Source organism: Suillus paluster (genome assembly GCF_016628075.1).
Source record: "Suillus paluster strain FC165 chromosome Unknown EDB91scaffold_14, whole genome shotgun sequence".
NCBI lineage: Eukaryota > Fungi > Basidiomycota > Agaricomycetes > Boletales > Suillaceae > Suillus > Suillus paluster.
Window position 1 is genome coordinate 647,636 of NW_024537574.1, and position 18,516 is coordinate 666,151.

The 18,516-nt window shown below is 48.3% G+C and overlaps 8 protein-coding genes across 8 annotated transcripts; 1 reads left to right on the forward strand and 7 right to left on the reverse strand.

Moving 5' to 3' along the window:
- Positions 1 to 2,007: 2,007 nt before the first annotated feature.
- EDB91DRAFT_1012958 (uncharacterized protein) lies at positions 2,008 to 2,343 on the reverse strand (the record flags this gene model as incomplete). The annotated part of the gene is made up of 1 exon (XM_041312449.1): positions 2,008 to 2,343. A coding segment is annotated over one exon (336 nt), but the record flags the coding sequence as incomplete, so codon positions are not given.
- A 2,816-nt stretch (positions 2,344 to 5,159) lies between these two features.
- On the reverse strand, positions 5,160 to 7,019 carry EDB91DRAFT_1236383 (uncharacterized protein; the record flags this gene model as incomplete). Its single annotated transcript, XM_041321451.1, has 11 exons — positions 5,160 to 5,245; positions 5,270 to 5,504; positions 5,583 to 5,614; positions 5,638 to 6,181; positions 6,224 to 6,259; positions 6,284 to 6,399; positions 6,421 to 6,448; positions 6,485 to 6,583; positions 6,626 to 6,658; positions 6,680 to 6,871; positions 6,906 to 7,019. The coding sequence occupies 11 exons, from the start codon at positions 7,017 to 7,019 to the stop codon at positions 5,160 to 5,162; spliced, it is 1,515 nt and encodes a 504-aa protein (XP_041179484.1).
- A 136-nt stretch (positions 7,020 to 7,155) lies between these two features.
- Positions 7,156 to 7,710, reverse strand: EDB91DRAFT_1246408 (uncharacterized protein; the record flags this gene model as incomplete). Its single annotated transcript, XM_041322658.1, has 2 exons — positions 7,156 to 7,453; positions 7,505 to 7,710. The coding sequence occupies 2 exons, from the start codon at positions 7,708 to 7,710 to the stop codon at positions 7,156 to 7,158; spliced, it is 504 nt and encodes a 167-aa protein (XP_041179485.1).
- Positions 7,711 to 8,623: 913 nt separating this feature from the next.
- EDB91DRAFT_1246409 (uncharacterized protein) lies at positions 8,624 to 9,596 on the reverse strand (the record flags this gene model as incomplete). The annotated part of the gene is made up of 5 exons (XM_041322659.1): positions 8,624 to 8,916; positions 8,970 to 9,082; positions 9,132 to 9,305; positions 9,363 to 9,485; positions 9,544 to 9,596. 5 exons carry the CDS (start codon positions 9,594 to 9,596, stop codon positions 8,624 to 8,626), a joined length of 756 nt encoding a protein of 251 aa, XP_041179486.1.
- Positions 9,597 to 10,937: 1,341 nt separating this feature from the next.
- On the reverse strand, positions 10,938 to 13,337 carry EDB91DRAFT_1121381 (FAD binding domain-containing protein). The gene is made up of 8 exons (XM_041318226.1): positions 13,154 to 13,337; positions 12,983 to 13,103; positions 12,764 to 12,931; positions 12,176 to 12,697; positions 11,916 to 12,122; positions 11,370 to 11,864; positions 11,221 to 11,313; positions 10,938 to 11,171 (listed from the first exon to the last, which is right to left on the reverse strand). Exons 1-8 carry the CDS (start codon positions 13,252 to 13,254, stop codon positions 11,121 to 11,123), a joined length of 1,758 nt encoding a protein of 585 aa, XP_041179487.1. The 5' UTR covers positions 13,255 to 13,337; the 3' UTR covers positions 10,938 to 11,120.
- Positions 13,338 to 13,492: 155 nt separating this feature from the next.
- On the reverse strand, positions 13,493 to 15,068 carry EDB91DRAFT_1121395 (uncharacterized protein). The gene is made up of 7 exons (XM_041318227.1): positions 15,027 to 15,068; positions 14,795 to 14,971; positions 14,653 to 14,734; positions 14,592 to 14,603; positions 14,247 to 14,540; positions 14,098 to 14,194; positions 13,493 to 13,891 (listed from the first exon to the last, which is right to left on the reverse strand). The coding sequence occupies exons 2-7, from the start codon at positions 14,833 to 14,835 to the stop codon at positions 13,647 to 13,649; spliced, it is 771 nt and encodes a 256-aa protein (XP_041179488.1). The 5' UTR covers positions 14,836 to 14,971; positions 15,027 to 15,068; the 3' UTR covers positions 13,493 to 13,646.
- Positions 15,069 to 16,164, reverse strand: EDB91DRAFT_1121399 (uncharacterized protein). The gene is made up of 3 exons (XM_041318228.1): positions 15,969 to 16,164; positions 15,605 to 15,919; positions 15,069 to 15,551 (listed from the first exon to the last, which is right to left on the reverse strand). The coding sequence occupies exons 1-3, from the start codon at positions 16,041 to 16,043 to the stop codon at positions 15,210 to 15,212; spliced, it is 732 nt and encodes a 243-aa protein (XP_041179489.1). The 5' UTR covers positions 16,044 to 16,164; the 3' UTR covers positions 15,069 to 15,209.
- EDB91DRAFT_1121400 (uncharacterized protein) lies at positions 16,165 to 18,311 on the forward strand. Its single transcript, XM_041318229.1, has 2 exons — positions 16,165 to 16,532; positions 16,586 to 18,311. Exon 2 carries the CDS (start codon positions 16,601 to 16,603, stop codon positions 18,017 to 18,019), a length of 1,419 nt encoding a protein of 472 aa, XP_041179490.1. The 5' UTR covers positions 16,165 to 16,532; positions 16,586 to 16,600; the 3' UTR covers positions 18,020 to 18,311.
- Positions 18,312 to 18,516: the final 205 nt, after the last annotated feature.

Sequence of the window (18,516 nt, forward strand, 5' to 3'; positions counted from 1 at the left end):
CGCCTGCCGGCATCCTCTTGCATCCCTCTCGCATCCGGGTCATCTTGACTAGCAATTTTTTGTTCCCTCCTCAGGCTTGTTCGTCTTTTCTACTAACAGCCTAATTATGCTCAGCATCCGAAACCCTCCGGTAAGTCCTTGCTTATGTTTTCAGTCTTTTTTATTACTAATTGTACCTGTCGCAGTGTAGTCTACCTTCCTGCAGCCTACTCGGCGCCTCCTGCCCACTTTGGTGACCTCGCAATCGAGCACTCGATGAGGATGAAGACCCGTCACCGAAATGCCGGTCCCTGGTGCAGAGCTCGCGTGACAATACCGTCATATCGACGCTTGTAACTTAGGAAGTACTATATTGTACCTGACCATCGGTTGTCAAGAATGGACTCCGAGACAAGCTACAACGTCTAAAAAGCCGAAGTTTCTCTCAAAGTGCTTTTGAGCAGTTCGCTTTTGGTTTAGTTCAGGTTTGCGTTCGTAAGCACACATTTTTCGTTATGTGTTCAGCATCCCCACCAATCGTATGAGTGCGCTACTGAAGTCGTAAGCGTTCATTTCAGTGGTTTTGCAGATGAAGCTTCGTGCTTTTGTCGTTCTGATGGAAGGAGGAAGCTTATATCAGCTCTCATTAGTAGCCCAAAATGGTAGCCGGTCAAAAACAGTTCCTCCGACTCCTGAGTCGAAATTCACTGAATCTCATCCATGATGAAGTACTTCGAGGTCCTCTGGCTATTACTTCAACTTTGAGTATGAGAACACGCTCAGACACGAGGTCGCGGTCTACTCACTGTGGGTAGTACACTCGCGGAAATTCAGTGAATGGAATCACTGGATTCTCGTAGCGGATGCCTACTTAAATTTAGTGTGTCGCTCACTCAACTCTAGTGATTTCTATATCACTGAAAGGACCAACTTGACATACGTAAATTTCCGCAGAGTCTCCGTCGATTTTCAATTGAATATATCACTAAACATACAGCAAGAACATCACTGAAAAAGATCGAGGCCATCACTGGAAAAGACTGACGCAGTCACTGGAATTGTCCAATTATAATGCAGCATTGAGCTAATACAGTACAGGCAAATGCAAAGAGACATCTAGTGCATAAACAGAGACGCGAAGCAGTACAAGAGTTGCAATCGATAGAAGAACATCGTGCATGAAGAATACCAATGGAAACAATCTTGAATGAGTTGGTGGCAATTTGAGCAGAGACGGTTGAAGAACTGGTTATCGGCGTTGAAGGAATGGCAAGCAGAGACGAAGGACCTGGTGTGTATTGACAGAGAATCCAGTGAGCAGAGACAGAGAACCTAGCAATCAGGGACAGATGAAGAACAGCCGAAGACCTGGTGAAGAGAGATGACCCGATGAAGAGACGACCCGGTGAAGAGAGACGACCCGGTGAAGAGAGACGACCCAGTGAAGAGAGATGACCCGGTGAAGAGACGACCCGGTGAAGAGAGACAAAGAACTTGGTCGGAAGAGATGGTAGGCATGAACAAAAGCTCATCTGCACGACTGAAAAAGACAAATTGTCAGTGAGACGGTGCACATGAAGAAAACTCACCCTTTGCCTGGCTGGTCGTGCGCGTGAACGTTTAGGCCGCAGTACCGGAGTAGCCTGGATGCTCTCGGGCTATGCGAAGCAGTAATTCAAGGTGAAAGTTGGCAGGAAGAAGGTTTAAGAGCGCACCAGTTCAGAGAGCTCCGATTCACTGTCATCTTGATATGCTGCATTGTCATATGATCCAGGAAATTTAGAGGGACCTGCTGTTGGTTGCGATTTGGAAGCGATGGGCTAGTGCGTAACGACGCGAACGTGAGCTAAAATGAACAAGGGGCTGTCAGTATAAGCGCTAGAAAGGACGCACCACTTTGTGCACACGATGCTAGACAACAATCTGAGCACATGACCGAACATATAACATGATACGACACACCTTAGAGGAAATCTTTGCAGCTAATTCGTCGTGCATCCTCTGTTCCTCCTTCGCCTTCTCGATTTCATCATTCATCTCCTTGCGGAAGTGCTCGACCTTCTCAACACGTTTCTCGGCAGCCAAGACGCAGTGTTGGCGTGTGATTTTCTCGATACATGAGTCTTCTTCAGCCATTGGATGCAGAGCAACACCTGAATCAGCACTGGCAATCATCTCTTCATACGCCTCTTCTAGACTGCATCCGAGGTCTTTCGAAATTAAGTGGATAGCGACCCAAGGTATGAGGTAGTATTCAATGTAGGCCTTGAAGTCAAGGGGAGTGAAGGCTTCGTTGGAAGTCTGTTCGTGGTCAAACATGGAAAATATTGCGGACTGGATTATCGCTTTTCCTTTCTCCCCGTAGCTAACAAGATGTCAGTATCAATGTGGATCAAGTCATGTAAATGAGCAAATCACTATCCAGGACGAGCGTGATTTGTAACCATCGTTGGTATGCGATGTCGGCTAGTGATGGCCAGCTTGGAAAACTCTCGATCGGTGGAGTTGCTCTTCAGACCTGTGGAAGAAAGATCTTCAAGAAACATGTCATTAAAAAAACTGTAGCGCCTCGTGTTTTGATCATGAATCATGAGATCCAACTCGGCCTCCATTTGGAGGACTTGATCTGAGATGTTCTCCCATATAATGATTGTTGGCCATCCTCGGGCTTTGGCGCGTTGCATATTGAGCCTTTCTTCACGCGATCGACGAAGTGCCGCGCATATCTCAAGCTCTAGACGTAGACCCTCTGAGGTCAAGCAGCGGTTAGTGGTCTTGAAAGAGTTCCACCGCCGGAGCTGTTTGACCAGCTCAATAGTGGGATCCGCCGGCACAAGATCCTTGCAGCTGTCACTCGGACAGACCAAGGGAAGGTCGGCAAACTCGTAAGCATCATCATCATCATTGACTGGTAGTGACAATCTAATATGATTCAATGAGTTAAATGTCAGCATTGATGATAAATCACTAAACCTTGAGATGCGCAGCAGAGGCTTCTGCTGGTTTGGATTTGGTCTTGGTGCGAGTGTCACGAGGAATAGACACAGGTTTTGCTTTCGGCTTGGCCACGGCGGTTGGTGGAGTTTCCGTTGCAACCTTTGTGGTGTGCGTGCCTGATGATGATATTGGCCTTGGTTTTGGCTTTGCGTCCAGACGGCGAGCAGGAACCTGGGTCATCTTTGATTTTGGAGCTGGCTTTGTGCGAGGAGCGGGCTGTGCACGAGGAACAGACTGTGCATGAGGAGCAGGCTTCATGCGAGGAGCCGGAGCTGGCTTTGCACGAGCAGGAATGGACACCTGCCAGTAGCTTTGAGTATCAGTAGTGTAATCGAAACATCTTGAATGCTCACATGTGTAAACTTGAGCTTTTTTTGAGGTCGCGAGCTCCTCTCCTCATCGGTCTCTGAATCATCTGAATCATGTGCATGTCGGTGTCGTTTTCATCACAATGTTGGAGTTGAAGTAGCCTCATCATCATTAAGCATGTCGTCAAGTTCCCCGTCACTGAGATCTGAGTCATCCATCTGTGCGCATATATGCAATCAACTTCCAGCTTTCTATTCATTGATTAGCATACCTCTGAGTCGTCTAAATCTGCATGCCTGCTTCTTGGTGTACTGGACATGATTGCGAAGATAAGAGGCAATAAAGTCATGAAATGGCCAATTATCGCGGAACTTTGCTAGAAATAGGTGTTTGTGCTGTGCCTGAGCATGGTTAGAGTAGCATATATGCACAGAAAAAACATGAGATACTTACATATGATAAAAGGAGTGTCACCGTGAGTTTGGGCTGTTCTTTGAGAGTCTTCTCAGTATCGAGGTATCAATTCGTATATCGCTGTGCGATCATCTTATCAAAGTGTGAATTATTTTAAAGTGCTGGTCAACACTACTCACTCTAAACGCGTTGTATTTCCGGTTATTGCCAGCCAATCCCATGGCCTGTTGGAGACTGTATCCTCCTTTCAGTTCTGATCGCCCTGCTTGACCCTTGGATTTGTCGATCAGCTTCTTTATATGCCCTGTGGGGCTGAGCCTTCCATGATGATCATTTCCTACCCACACATATGTTACTCCTATCCCTTCCATAACTTCGAAATCTGACTCACGCTGTATATGACGAAGCTCAGTCTCAAGTTGACTGAGATTCTTTGCAACCCTGTCCACCTTTCTGACTGCTTTTCCTTTGTTGTAGGGCATCATTGATAGTGGTGGAAAGGCTTGCAAGTGCTGGTTAGTCGTCTGATATTATTTGTTGATGTCCTTTGTTGACGTGTTATTTGGTAAACACGTGACATATCTGTGAATTCGTGTCTGTGTCTAAGTCTTTCCTGGTGCTGGCTATACATCACAAATCGTGAGCGTTCTCGAAGCCCCCATCGTTGCTCCGAAAGAGATACCAGAGACACCAGAGATGACCGAGACCGTCATGACAACTGTGACAGAGACCGCGAACGCGACCGCGATGCTGACTTGAAACTATTTTTTCATTGCTGTATCTATGTGTCCTCGTCTGAAATATAATCTTTGTTGTACTCATCCACATCTGCAAATGATGCACAGGCAGCATTGATGGTATGATCTATGATACCCCACCTTCTGCGAGTATTAACTCGGCCCACTGTGGCTTTTATATTGCAGTACATTGCTAACAATGATTGGCAGGAATTTCTTATACTCCACAAGGATTTGTGAAGCATCACGTCCATCTGTATCACAGGGTGCAATAACTGCGAGGATGTGGAGGGAATTCTGGTGAGTCCCCCATATGGCCTTGCCATCCAAGTTGCAAAGTATGATCTTCTCAAGGCGACCATAGCCTATGACATTGATGACACGATTTCCTGTGTCATTATATTGAATCTCGTACTACAGATAGTAAGTTTTATGATCAAACAACAACAATATACTTACCCACACGAAGGTGTTATCTCTGTAGGATTCTGTCAGTCGGCGAATTGCAAAGACGGTACGAATTGTGTCCCCTCGGTAGTAAATGCGTGCTTTTCCACATAGTGGCATCACTGTGGGCAGTTGGGCTTGAATTTGATCTTGCCATCTACCAAGGATCTGGTGGAAGTATGTAGCAATGACACCCAACAAGTTGTCATCTCTAGGCCTATACTTGTAGTTGATAGGTGCACAAATGATGAATTCAGGATCTGATGGCCAACATCATTAAACTGTCTGCCATGTTGTCAGTTGATAGATAGACGAGCACGTACATGTATCAAAAACCCTTTCACCCCGTCGCAGTTCACCATCTTGTAGACGTCGAGACGTCACACGAAAGTCTTCGCCAAGGTCATATTTTACTGTCACTTGGGTCAGATAGGCCATATACAACACCCGCCGACTGATATTACTCCAAGGAAATCGGCGCGAATGCAGGTGAGCCTGGAGAAAGCCACAGTAGCACTCCATGTAAAATGTCCAGCTTGTCCATACTGGTCCACAGAAGCGTATCCCACTTGCCACGTGAAGTAGACCATGGATGGGGAGGGTGCATGTTGACAATCGATCCTCCGCATATTGGTAGTAGTACCTGAATCGGAAAGGTATCAATAATAGCACTGCATTTCGAGAGGAGATGACACTTACTCTTCGTATGTTTTGACCCATTGGATTAGTCCCTCGTTGAGTGTGTCAATCTCACCATAAGTAAGCTGGAATTGCAGCATTTTCTTCATCATCCCTGCAAGTTCACACATGTGGTCATAGTACTTCACATCTTCAAATTGATCCTTGAGTATGATTGGGGCCAGGTACATGAACCAAAATCCCCATGCTTCGGCTGTAAAATTTGAACGGTCATGAGCAATATTTCCAAGGGCCTGTACAAAGGCTGCAGGGATGTCCTTGACGGCGCCCGCTGTCTCAGCTCCAATTTCTTCCCAAATGTCATCCGGGATCTCGTAGTTCCCGAAACCAGAATCAAGGCCTTTAAAACGACCAGTCCACAGATTTACGAGGGTAGGCACAACATTCTCCAGAAACAGATGCATCCATTCATATGGAAACGATTTTGAGTAGTCCAATGATTCCACACGTCGTAGTGCAGGGGGGCCACGAATACCAGTCTGCTTGGCAATGGCCGCTTTCTCTGTTCTTGTTGTGGCTGACTGTAATTTGTCGTGTGTCTTAAGGTAGCTCTGGTGTGAGCGAAGAGGCAGATGGCGAGGGTCAAGAGATGGCCGAGGCTGGTGGTCAAGGTCTGGGGTGCTAAGAGGTGTATAGTACACTTTGCCGTGGCCAGTGATATTTCGTACTCCTTGTATCTCACATGAACAACATGGATAGACCGCATTGTGACCCTTGATGTTTAATAGCTTTTCAATAGCAACAATATCACCGTCCTCGAAGATGACGTATGCATGGAGATCAAAATGATTTCGAGTGGATGCATCAAGTGTTCGCACTCCATCAGCGAGAACAGCACACTCGTCATCGAAGGGAGCAAGGAAAGACTCAATATCTTTCGGTTGATGGGGACCTGGAATGACTCCGACGCAGATGAGATTCTCTAGGCGAGTTCGGATCTGCAGAGGGAGGTTGAAATTTTGTAGAAGGATGGGAGTAGCAGATGGGCCCCCACGACGTCTCTTGAAGAGGAGATAGCTATCAGCAGATAGCGCAAGCGCTACGTCATGTGGCTTGTGAAAGTATTTGTGTCTTCGCTTGACACCGTCTACAACAACATGACGGGAGCGAAGTTTGTGGTACCACTCGCCATCGAACACATCCCTGATAAGCCTATCACTCTGTACAAAGTTGTGCTGATAAGCCATTTGCTCAATTATGGTGGGATTATGAAAGAGAGCTTGAAGTCGAGGAATAAGAGGAATGTACATGAATGTGCGTCGAGGATGTCCTGTGTTTGGTATATCGGCCTTCATTGCAAAAGGGGCATCTTTCATCATGAACATATTGTCCCGTATAAGCGATGCAAGATTGTATGCAGCAGTGTATGTTCTGGGGTTCAATTCCAGACAGCAGCACTAAGCGGTGAACTACAACCCATTCAGAATCCAAAGTCATTTTGTGTTGGAAAGCATAACGCATTCTATCATAGGCATAGCGAGGTATGTTCGCAAGCATCTTCAGCTGAAAAGCTCGGATATTGTTGCGGTCCTCTTCCATAATGATGTCATTACCTGCGTCAAACATTTGAGTATCAGGTCAATTGAATAGAAAAACACTCATGGACGTCATAAAAATCGCCATCACCATTTGGGTCTGCCCAAGCATTGAGCTGTTCTGCAATATCCTGGAGTGAAAGGTGCAGATACTCGTCATCATCTGCTTCTTCATCAAAGATGAAGTTTTCAGGAATATTGATTGGTGTTTCTGAGGCATACGAGTGATCAGATGATTCATCACAGTCAATGTCACTACAAGCAGCCTGGCTGCAGCCATCATCGATGCTCATGACATCCTCTGATGACCCAGTGTGGAAGGACCTGCCAGTTGAACTATCGCGATTCACGATTAGGATTATCTTTGGTACAGCATGCCAAACTCACTCGTCATTGGAGCTACCACTCTCTTGCTCCATATATCTGTCTTCGTCATCTTCCTGGTCTGAATCCTCCATACATTCCAGCTCGTTGTTGATGAATTTTCGGTAGTGCTTATTCCGTGCAGACTTTGATAGCCATTTACCACATGATGGTTTGCACCTGCATGTTCCATAGTCATCAGTAGGTGAAGGATTTCTGGATTGTGACATGGCTGGTTGAAGGCACGACAGTCGATGGTGGTGATTGATCAAGGGTGTATGCAGTCTTTAATTATATTATGGTGTGCACTCGAGTCTCGGAAGCACTCGTCGGAAATGCTGAAGATGGAAATCGCAAGACAGGATCAACAATTCAGTTTAGCTTAAATTTAGTGTGTTCGTCATTGATTTTTTTCGCGCTCAATGCCTAAGTCACTGATTTTAAAGGGATCAACACCAAAGTCAATGAAATTTTCAGATATTTTATTCTCACTAAAAAACACTTGAGTGCCATTCCAGTGACAGATCTGATGAAAACTTCCGTAATCAGTGATGAACACGTGTAAATTAATTGATTCTACTGCCCACAGTGTACTGTGGCCATATACAAGTACTTGAACTACTTAATCTCTCCCAGCCTCCAGCAACTGAGTCACATTGCATATGCTTTCAGGTGCTTTCTCTTCCATACCAAGTAAGCACATTGTAGTGGGGGTTGCCGGCGGGACGAGGAGGAGCAAGGCAAGGAGTGCCAGAGGTCTCTGGAGTTCCCAGGGTCTCACTACATACAAACACATAGCGCAGTAAGAGTAGATTCTAGAAGCAAGCAAGCAAGCGGGTCAACGTCCTCATCCTCTCTAGAGCATAGCACCTAAGCAGGGTCCAACGTCTCCAATTGTCCACGACCTGTCCGTCTGTTATCTACGCTTTATAAGAAGAGTCAAGATGTACTAGCATACGAAATAAATCATGTTGAGGGAGTATCGATGCAGGGTATATGTATAGTGTCATACCCATACAGTTTCCGGTCGTGGTCCAAGTAATACATCAGTTATCAATACAATACGAATAAGATATCATCGGTGGATGTCCATAGTTGAAAGAATAGGAGAACAAACGCAGATGCGATACTGGGAGGTTGAGCCTATGTCTGACACTCCTTGGCATGCTTCTTCATGGCGTCGCTGCGAGAATACTCCTTGAGGCAATTCGGGCACTGTGATTTGATGTTGAAGTGTCGACTATATACGTGCCGCCTGATGCCGCCTCTGTGCATCTCCCGACCGCAATCCTTCCAGTTGCACACAATCTTTTTCTTTTCATTTCCTTGTACGTTGTGAGCGTCACTAAGGTGAGCGCCTAGTTTGCGCATGACATCGGAAATGGTTTGACCACATGGCACACCATTTTCAATCCAGTGGCAAACATGAGAGGTTGCTGCAGCAGGGATGATCAGAGTTTACAAGGGCATCTCGAAAAGAAAAACGGACGTCGAGCTTGAGGTGACGTCGTGACTGGTAATTTCGTCGACGGCTGTGATTCTACCGCTTCCAAAGACTGCGGCAATTGGCCCGAGTTGATCCAAACAGGGGATCTATGGCTCCTAGTAACTAGGTCAATCATTTGCGTATTGCACAGTTCGATAAACGAACCAAATATACGCGTGGGTTAAGCTGTCGTCTGCGGGAGGAGGAGGAATTTGCCACGAATCTGGAGGATAGCAAAACTGTCTATTAAATTCTGTCTCTGGGTGGAATAACAAAGCGTTCTCAGGAATGCTGTGGTATCCTGTATGATCAGTCACGTGGGGCTGGTTTCCAGAGTTCCTGAGGTTTCGTAATGAATAACCAGTGCAAGATATTTTGGCGCGGGTAAAGACATACTGCATCATTGCCACAGACACAAGATCTCCCGAGAAGTACTGGTCTAGAACATTAACATCAGGTACAGACTCCCACGCGCTCGAAGGATAATTTGAAGTCTCGGGGACTTGAGCCGGATCAGAGCTGTTGCAGAAGCGACATTAGACCCCTGATCTTAGCATGATACATTGTCAGGTCATACCTTCTAGTTCCGTTGCTTCGGAATATAGAAGGGATTGGGTTAGATGACTGCATGTGGGCAAGCGAGTGCAGTTGGATTGAAGGTGGAGGGGTGTGGGGGGGAGCCTCTGCTAACAGGTCGAATCTTTATACATCTCGCGGTTCCGAGATGGCCCTTTGCCACCCAATCCATGAAACATGGGCCTCGGTAGATCACAGCCTTTAATGGCTGGTAGATGTCCATAGAAGGCAATTGGTTAGGTGGGAAAGTATGTGCACCAATGATAGTAAATGTTAACATAGCGTTCGAGTCATAAAACGAGGCCAAGGGGTTCACTAGTAGGGACGTCAAGAGTCCGAAATAGCAACAGAGAGTTCGCACCATGTACAAGTTATCACACGAGGCAGATATCTTCAGAGCCAAATTCCACATCAAGGCTTGACAATGTTTCTGTATACCTCGTCACGAATCGACGTGTAATACAACAAGTCTGCCGACATGCAACGTTAGTAATACCAAGTACAGCAACTATCATGGTGGTTCACAGAAGAGGAGCTGCGGACACCTAATGGCGTGGGCTCGAAGCTGCGTGCGGCGTTCGGGACAGCTCATTTCAGAATGCTGGTATGGCCGCACACTGGTTACTGGGTGCGGGAGCCCCGGAGGGCGCGGTCATAGTATATGGTTGGCGCAGTCAGTAGGCGAAGGGCACGCCGACGCCTCAACACACAATGACAACACAGTGGATGGGCTCTGAGGACCGACAGAAACTCCGATGTGGGTGCAGGATAGCATTCCCGCCTATTGCTGTAGATAAATGGAAGAACTGGGTCAATGTGTCGGTTCGTACCATCCGATTTAAGATACGAACGTGAGACATGCGTTGGTTCCCCGACGCCACAAATTCAGAGGCGTATGCTATGCGGTATTACATGCACTGCAGGGCAGATGGCCGTCGATATCGTTAGCCTGACCGATCCTCAGTACACGTTCTTGTGTCGACCCGATTCTTCCCGGCCAGCCAAAGAGCCCTTGCCAAGAGCCAAAGACACAGCAGCCAGTTGGGTGTCCATTATATGTGAAGTCGTGGAAGGTTCGAATAGTCTCCCCCTATTTACTACTTAGGCAGAACCAAATTTGTAGAAGAAACTTGGTCGTTAATTATACTATCCCTTCCGGTGCAATCGGCACCCCACAGAAGTCGGCAGGTCACACATTTTGGCGGGAAAATGTGACACTTTTGTTTCAATTGGTCATCACACGAAAAAGCGTGACTGCCGACTTCTGTAGGATGCCGATTGCAACGGAAGGGATAGTACTATGTGGAAATGGATTGACGGGCGAATGCAATGAATGCATGTGATATAAGCGCCACGCGCCACCCGAATTCTCATGATGCCGTCCATCCAACGTTCAGTCAAAGTAGCCTCATGTGGGTCCCATGGATCAGACAATAATATATGGTATGAAGACAACATTAGAATACACTGGATCACAGCCAAGCAGAGACATGGGAGAAAGAGATATGCGATGCTGAGGAACAATGACAGATGCTTTCCTCTACTTTTGCTGAATGAAGTCGCGCCGCCATTTACCCCCTACTTCTTCAGTGTACCAATGACAGCATCGGGTGCATATCTTGGAATGACCTACAGCGCGAATGAGCCGAGAACAAAAAACCACGACATTGTTTCATACCTTGGGGTCGTGGAGCATGTTGAACTCCTCAGTTGCATCGCGACCAGCGTAGAGAATGATAGCTTTCTCGCCTCCTGGGTGATCAGGCAAGAACTGCATCGCGAAAGAATCAGCAAAGAAGTCACACGACCGGAAAGCATGCCACTTACGGATGTGACGTCCAGCACTTGGCCATCAACGATGACCCAGATGTCGTCCTTCTTGTTGTGCTTAGCAACGTCTGCAGTGGTGAACTCCTTCGCTACTGATGGCGACTTGGCGGGAGCACTCGTGGCAGCAGGCTGTATAGGTGCAGACGAAGAAGCGGGCTTCGACTCAAGTTGTCCTGCGAGGGCACCAAGACGTCCGCCTGCCTTCTGCACGATGGCACTAGCCGCCTGGAGGAGATAGGCAGCAGCTGAGTCGCCAGACACACGTCCGAAAACAACACATCCGAGCAGTGACGAACCACCAAGACGGTTGGCACCATGTACACCACCAGCAACCTCGCCAGCAGCGAAGAGACCGGGAATGGGCTTGCCGTCCTTGCCTATGACGCGTGACTCGGTGTCGATTTCCAAACCGCCCATGGTGTAGTGCAACACAGGGGTCATGATTGCGACGTTGAAGTAGTCGTTCATGCTCCACTCTCCTGGCGAGAAGTACTTTTGGAGGTCAACAACAGTACGATATATATTGTTAGAAATGGGCGCTACCTTCTTTCCAAAGGGGTCCTTCTGGGCCTTGACACCGGCGTTGTACGTGTCGAAAGTCTTCTTGAGGTACTCAGGTGTGACGCCCATCTCTTTAGCAAGCGCCTCGCCGGAGTCGAAGCGCTTCATGAGACCACGGCCGACGTAGTGCTTGCAATGCCATTCGATCTGGCTTGAAGCCTGGCCGTTCAAGATCAAGCGAATGGGGTACTAAGAAAGGTCATTGGGTAAATGACAAAAAGAAACAAGCGTATTCTACATACCTTGCCGTTCTCCCACATCTTCCCAGTGACGTAGTCACGATGTTGAAGCTCGTCGACGAAACGGTCACCGTTCTTGTCAAGAAGCAAACCGCCACAACCACGAAGAGCCTCTGCAGCCAAGAACTTCACTTTCGCATCGGGCTCGTTGGGGTCAACAAGGCCCGTCGGGTGCACTTGCACCTTCTCGAGGTCAATCGCACTCGCACCAATGGCCATGGCAATCTTCTGACCATCACCCGTGCAGTGGTCACCATTCGTTGTCGGGAGATCGTAGTACTCGGGACGGTGCTTCTTCAACAGAGAGTCACCGCCAGTGAAGTCGGCAGCGTAACCACCAGTAGCGAGAACGACAGGACCGTATGCAGTCTCTGTCTTGCCATTCCGGACATACTCGACACCCGTAACTGCACCAGATTCGTCTTTGACGAGCTTGGTGACACGGGCTTTCTTGTAAATCTTCACGCGGTCTGGCTGGCTCACTGACAAATCTTCCAGGCGCTCCATTTGTGCGTAAGTAATAACCTATCAATGGAGCAATGCGGAGTTAGTAGAGTTCAACAGGGAAGGGACGGAGAGTATGGTACATACCATACCAGGGAATTGAGCATCTCCTCGGTGTGTACGGGGGAAGCTGTGGCCTCCTAACCGCGAAACCTTTGAGAGGTCAAGGCCGAATACATCCTGCAGCCAGTTGACAGCATCGCCTGAGCGGCCCGTCAACACACGGATGAGGTCGTCGCGAGCAAGGTCACGGGCCTAAAATTTGTCGGTATGAGATCCGGGGCGAAAAGTGGCTACTACACTCACCGATTTCTTCGTGTCCTCGAAGAAGATCTTTGCGTTATCTGGAATACCAGCCTCCTGCTGCGTCTGGGTACCAGCACCGTTAATACCAGAAGTGGCCTTCGTGGAGTTTCCACCCATGAATCTGCAGGAATTCTGTCAGTAACTGTTTCACCTGAAAGTGAATCTTCGTACCCTTGCTTGTCGAGTAGCAATACATTAGCACCGCGCTCAAGAAGGGTGTGAGCTGCAGAGAGACCAGCAAGGCCACCTCCAACGACAATGACCTGAGCCATTAAAATAATTGTTAGGAGTGTGAGGAGACGATGGTGGTGGAGAGAGGGAAGAGTCTTGGGGTAACCGTTGGGCCAGCGCGGCGGGTCAAGTACTTTGGACCGCTAGCCAATCACAATGCGTACAGTTTAAATTAAACGCCGCATGTGATTGTCGCATTATGTCAGCTCCGGGTATTGGATAATTTGGATTTCATGCGCGCAACCGTCGGCCAAATTGCGCGGAACAAGGAACGATAATGGAACGATACCCTCCGTTGTTCCGAGCAACTATTCCCGGTGCAGTCAAACCAACAGTACAGGGGAATCACTTCAAAAATTCTATATACGCTTGATCTGTGGTATAGTACTAACAGTATTCTTGCAAAGGTCTTCGATATCTTCGAAGTACCCCCTCATTTGCTCGACCCCTCTGCCTTGACAAACTGATATAACTCCTTGCAACACCTTTCCACGACATCCGTCATGCTCATTGCTTGGTCCTCCTTATCCGGCTCAATTAAAATAAGCCCTTTCACCTTACTCGTCAGGTCCCCATTCTCAACATCGCCACCCTCGAATATCTCGCTATGTGCGTCCAGGTATGCAGGGAGCACGATCTTCTCCCAGTAGTCAGGGGGGTCTACCCATGCGTCCCCCTCTTCATTAAATTGTGCTCCATGTCAGTAGCCGCACATGTCATGAATATTGTGGACAAAGAACGGAGGCGCGTGGAGTTAAGGGGAAATTAGACACGTCGACGTGGGCACGAACATGTCATTTGGGAAGTGATGGAAGAGGAAGAGAGTCAATAATCATCGGAGCGGAATAGGAACGAGGATAGAGCGGAAAACCTGAAGGACATACTTGATGTGATATAAACCTGCCGCGCTTTCCTCCGCCTTTCTAGCGTCTTGAGTGGAACACGGAGGAAGAAGCGCGCATCTAGTTGCTCTATAAGTTCCTACGACCGAGTCACATCGGTTCCATTGAAGCATCAATACCGATTGACGCACCTGATTCCAATATAACAAAAACCCGTCGACTAAACCCCACACTATATCGATGTTGTCATTCTCCTTGATTTGATCATGCATAACTCTGAAGCGCTCAGCCAGGCGGGATTGACATTCTGCTTCGATAGGCAAATCCGTCTGCTTGTTCAAATGGTCATGACTTTTGTGATCAACTGGTATGCTTCCTGTGTCTTTCATGTGCTTCAAAAACTTGGTCAGTCGTGGGTAGTCGATTGCACCATCTGGAGCGTCCCAGTCCTGATAGCCATGCTTTATGGGTAGCTGTTCCTCAGGCTGCGCAACCGCTCAGCGAAAGATACGATCTGGTTAAATGCCTTGCCTTACTGGAGCAAAATCCTGCCACAAGTAAGCTAAAGCTAGCAATCGTTCAGAGAAATTCACCGACATCCTGGTGCACGATGACACTATTGGGGAGTATATTCTTGAGATGCTTCGCGAGCGTCGTCTTTCCTGAGCAAGTAGCACCACTTATTAACGGGGCAGTCAATTGATAGTTCCTCTACAAATGTGGAGAGTTTGTGACATACCCTAAGCCTACAAGGATAACCTTGGTCTGAAGTTCGGTCATCTAAGCTACAATGCCTGACAACTCAAAGATGGTGGTGGTGGGTGTACAGTGTTGATCAGCTATCAGCGACTCCGCCGGCCGACTCAGCCGACTCAACTTGCTCAGGGTTGTCACTGATCAGGCTATGTCTGATGAACTGAAGGGCGGGAGAAAGATAAGATAAAATCACTCGGGAAATACCGGCCACGCACCTAAAGTCAAGAAGACTTTTTATTTTCACCTTGGTTATGGTCCGCGGAACTGCCGGTACACCATCGTCGAAGACTCAGAGAGAATCATATGCGATATAACAGTATAGGGAATAAAGGTAATGTATTACAATACTTATTCAGACGTACAACTCGTCAAATGTCCATTCAAGTTCGCCACAAATTTCATACTTGCCTCTCCGCTCTCTTCTTGACATCTTCGGTACCCTCAGCAACTTTCTGAGCACCTTCGCGTTTTACTTCGCCTGTCTTTGACTGCCCCCAACTGAACCAGTTATGGCCTGTATCCTTGACTTCATCCGCGCGTTGTGCAACGGCGTCCTTCGTCTCTTCAAACTTACGTTCGGATGTCCTCTTGGCATCTGCTAGAGACTGCTCAGCTGCGTTCTTGTACTGGTTCAGTTTTTCCTGCGCTTCATGTGCTGTCTGCCGTGCATGTTCTGTCAGATCGTAGTGAGACTCGCCCACTTTTTGGCGGGATGCAGCCACTGTCTCTTTAGCTGAGGCCTACATGTAGCAGGTCAGACAACTCGATCCACTGGGATGCTCAGAGAACTGACCTTCGCAGCATCATAACTCTCCCGGCCTTTTATGAGGGCATCCTCAGTCCTTGCCTTCCCTGCTTCCCCAGCTTGCCTGATGCTTACCCCTGCTTCGCGAGCCTTCTGCTTCATCTCCTCCTCATCTCTGCGTTTCTTCTCTTGAAGACTGATACCGCGGTCGCGGTTGTAGAAATAGTACATTCCCGCAAGTGCGGCGGCGGCAGAGGCGATGATGAGACCGTTGTTGTATCCGCCACTGTTGGTGGAGGGGCTGGCCTTCGGATTGGGCGGCGCTTGCCCCGGCGGGGGCTGGGTTGCGAACATCCTACGCGCCTACAGTCGCAGTTAGTTTCGAGAATCGCGGACACAGTAATCAACTTACGACAGGAAGGGCATTCGCCGAGGCACGATCGTGACGGGCAGCAATGACGGAACGGAAAGTGGATGCTCGGTACATTGTGACGGATGCGGTATAAATCAAGTGCAAGTGAGGTTGTAGTTGGTGTTGATGTTGGATAACTTTATAACCAACGGTGGCTCCTAATGACGACAACCTCTATGACGTCGACATAGTCACGTGTGTGCGCCCCACTCGACGCGGTACTAAGTTAATCTCCCCTAGCCAGACCGTCATCATTAGAAGATCTAGAAAGGCAATCGTTCCTTCTTATAGGTCACCTGAGCTCGAGCGCTCAGACTTTCCGTCTTGCTGGGCGCTTCTTGATAATGACATCGTCCAGAACCACTGGCAGTCGTCTATCTCGTGACTGGCTGGCAGCCCAGAAGAGCCAGAACCCGTGGTCCGACTCCGTTTGTCGGCCAAACGGCTTCCTTTATCGCTCTATTATCTCATCTCGAATCACCTGCATCAAGTTATTGGCGTGCAGCGTAACTGCTTATTACCGATTTATCGGATATAAGCGGCACAGATCTTTGTCTCTCCTAGGTGATCCTGATTTACTCACAAAAGTTCGATTCTAATACGTTCTTTGGCTATAGGTTCCTTATCACACCATGCAAGAAGTCCTAGACTACTTCGACAGTGTTGTATACAACGACCTTCCGGCCCATCTCATATACGTCCCCGAGATGAGGCTGATCAATCGAGCGGATATCTTTGGCATTGTGCGCCCCCATGAGGTCATTCATAACCAGATGGTGCTCGTGCTAGACAGCTGGACTGCAAAAGCACGAGCAAAAGCCACGTTGATGAAGCACCTTAACTATGCTATCTTCTCACACCGCTGGCTACGTGAGGGGGAGCCGACATTTGCAGACATGCAGACTCCTGCAGCCAAGACGGGACCTGGTTTTGAAAAACTCGCTAGGTTCTGCGAGAAAGCTAAAGAATACGATTGTATCTTCGCTTGGTCTGATACTTGCTGCATTGACAAGAGCAGTAGTGCAGACCTAGACGAAGCCATTCGTTCCATGTTCAAATGGTATCGCAACGCATTTATATGCATAGTACACCTCGCCACCTCGTCATCCCTCGACGACTTATCCGATGATCCGTGGTTCACACGAGGATGGACATTGCAGGAATTGCTCGCCCCAGAGCAAATTAAATTTTACGGAACAAACTGGATATCGCTGACTTCCCACCTCAATGACAAGGACACAGACGAAGACACCCATACATCTATCATGCGTGTTGTCTCCAAAGTCACCAGCATACCCTTCGGACAGTTGATGAACTTCCAACCCCGGACTCACCAGATAGCGATGAAGATGTCATGGGCAGCTATGCGTAGGACGACTCGCATCGAGGACACTGCTTACAGCTTGATGGGCATTTTCGACGTCAGTATCACGATCGCATATGGAGAACGAGAGCGAGCCTTCTTTAGATTGCTGCAAGCAGTCGTAGAGGGCAGTCGCCAGGGGACATGGGAAGTCCTTGCATGGCTCGGGGAACGGAATCCCTATTGCCATAGCTTGCCCAAGTCGCCGGTTTCCTATAAGCCGCTTGCAACTTTGCAACGTACTTGGAGTTCAGGGCAGATTTCACAATCGGATATACCGTGGGCTTTCGCTTGCGGGGATCCATCGTTACAGATCAGCCCTCGAGGCGTAGAGGTCAATGTGTTACTTGTCGAGTGCACGTCTACTCTAGACGAATCAAATCTCCATCACGTCCTGTCTCCCACTGGTACCGCGGGAGAGAGAGATGATTCATACGACGAGACGGTGGCTATCCAGAGTGATTCGGATAGGCTCGCTCTCGTGGACGAGTTCGCACTTGGAGTTCTCGATTTCTGGAACGATGACATGGATGAAGGCCTCTTGAAGGCCAATCAAGAATATATCTGCCTTTTCCTGGGAACAGGGCCAACAAGCACCGCGCTCTTTAAAGTGAGAACGAACAACATCATCACGCTCAAGGTTCGGAGGGATGTCAGAAGCAAACTAACCAAGGTCTGGTTGGCATAACAGCGTACCCTGTTCTGGTGAGCTCTTTGACCAATCCTCTGATGGGACATAGAAATGATTGTAACGTCGGACGCAGTTGTTTTTAACAGGAGACGCGATAAATATCATCTCCGAGATGCTCAAGATGACCACCTTAATTCTCAATGACATGAAGAGACGTGACGAGCCCGCTGGACTAGGGGTTCCAAGGCAGGGACCACGCATTCGGGGTCTCTGTGGCCCTTTCCATGGCTTAGTCAGCATGTAAACTAGGTTCCAGCATGTTCGTAGCTTAGCTTCATCATTACTACTGGCCCCTGTTTCACCGCGAGGCCCCGTCCTTTTCATGCTCGACATTCACTGCTTCAGCAGTTGAGGGGAAACCTATCAACACCTAGTACGGGGTGCGTGACGAGGGGATCTAGACTCTCGAAGCTGGGGACAGGGCGCCCGATACGCCCAACATACTCCACGTCCAGTCAGCAGAATCTGACATAAAGACGCTGCACAGACCTTGG

Excerpts from the sequence above, each read along its gene's own strand:
- EDB91DRAFT_1121395 (XM_041318227.1), bottom strand. The coding sequence starts at position 14,835 with ATGACCGAACTTCAGACCAAGGTTATCCTTGTAGGCTTAGG. Across the intron at positions 14,195-14,246 it reads TTTTGTTATATTGGAATCAG|GAACTTATAGAGCAACTAGA; the intron begins GTGCGTCAATCG and ends ACTCGGTCGTAG. Across the intron at positions 13,892-14,097 it reads GCAGGTTTATATCACATCAA|AGGGGGACGCATGGGTAGAC; the intron begins GTATGTCCTTCA and ends AATTTAATGAAG.
- EDB91DRAFT_1121400 (XM_041318229.1), top strand. The coding sequence starts at position 16,601 with ATGCAAGAAGTCCTAGACTACTTCGACAGTGTTGTATACAACGACCTT.
- EDB91DRAFT_1121399 (XM_041318228.1), bottom strand. The coding sequence starts at position 16,043 with ATGTACCGAGCATCCACTTTCCGTTCCGTCATTGCTGCCCGTCACGAT. Across the intron at positions 15,920-15,968 it reads CGGCGAATGCCCTTCCTGTC|GCGCGTAGGATGTTCGCAAC; the intron begins GTAAGTTGATTA and ends CTGCGACTGTAG. Across the intron at positions 15,552-15,604 it reads AGAGTTATGATGCTGCGAAG|GCCTCAGCTAAAGAGACAGT; the intron begins GTCAGTTCTCTG and ends TGCTACATGTAG.
- EDB91DRAFT_1121381 (XM_041318226.1), bottom strand. The coding sequence starts at position 13,254 with ATGGCTCAGGTCATTGTCGTTGGAGGTGGCCTTGCTGGTCTCTCTGCA. Across the intron at positions 12,123-12,175 it reads AGATGTGGGAGAACGGCAAG|TACCCCATTCGCTTGATCTT; the intron begins GTATGTAGAATA and ends GACCTTTCTTAG. Across the intron at positions 11,314-11,369 it reads AAGTGCTGGACGTCACATCC|TTCTTGCCTGATCACCCAGG; the intron begins GTAAGTGGCATG and ends TTCGCGATGCAG.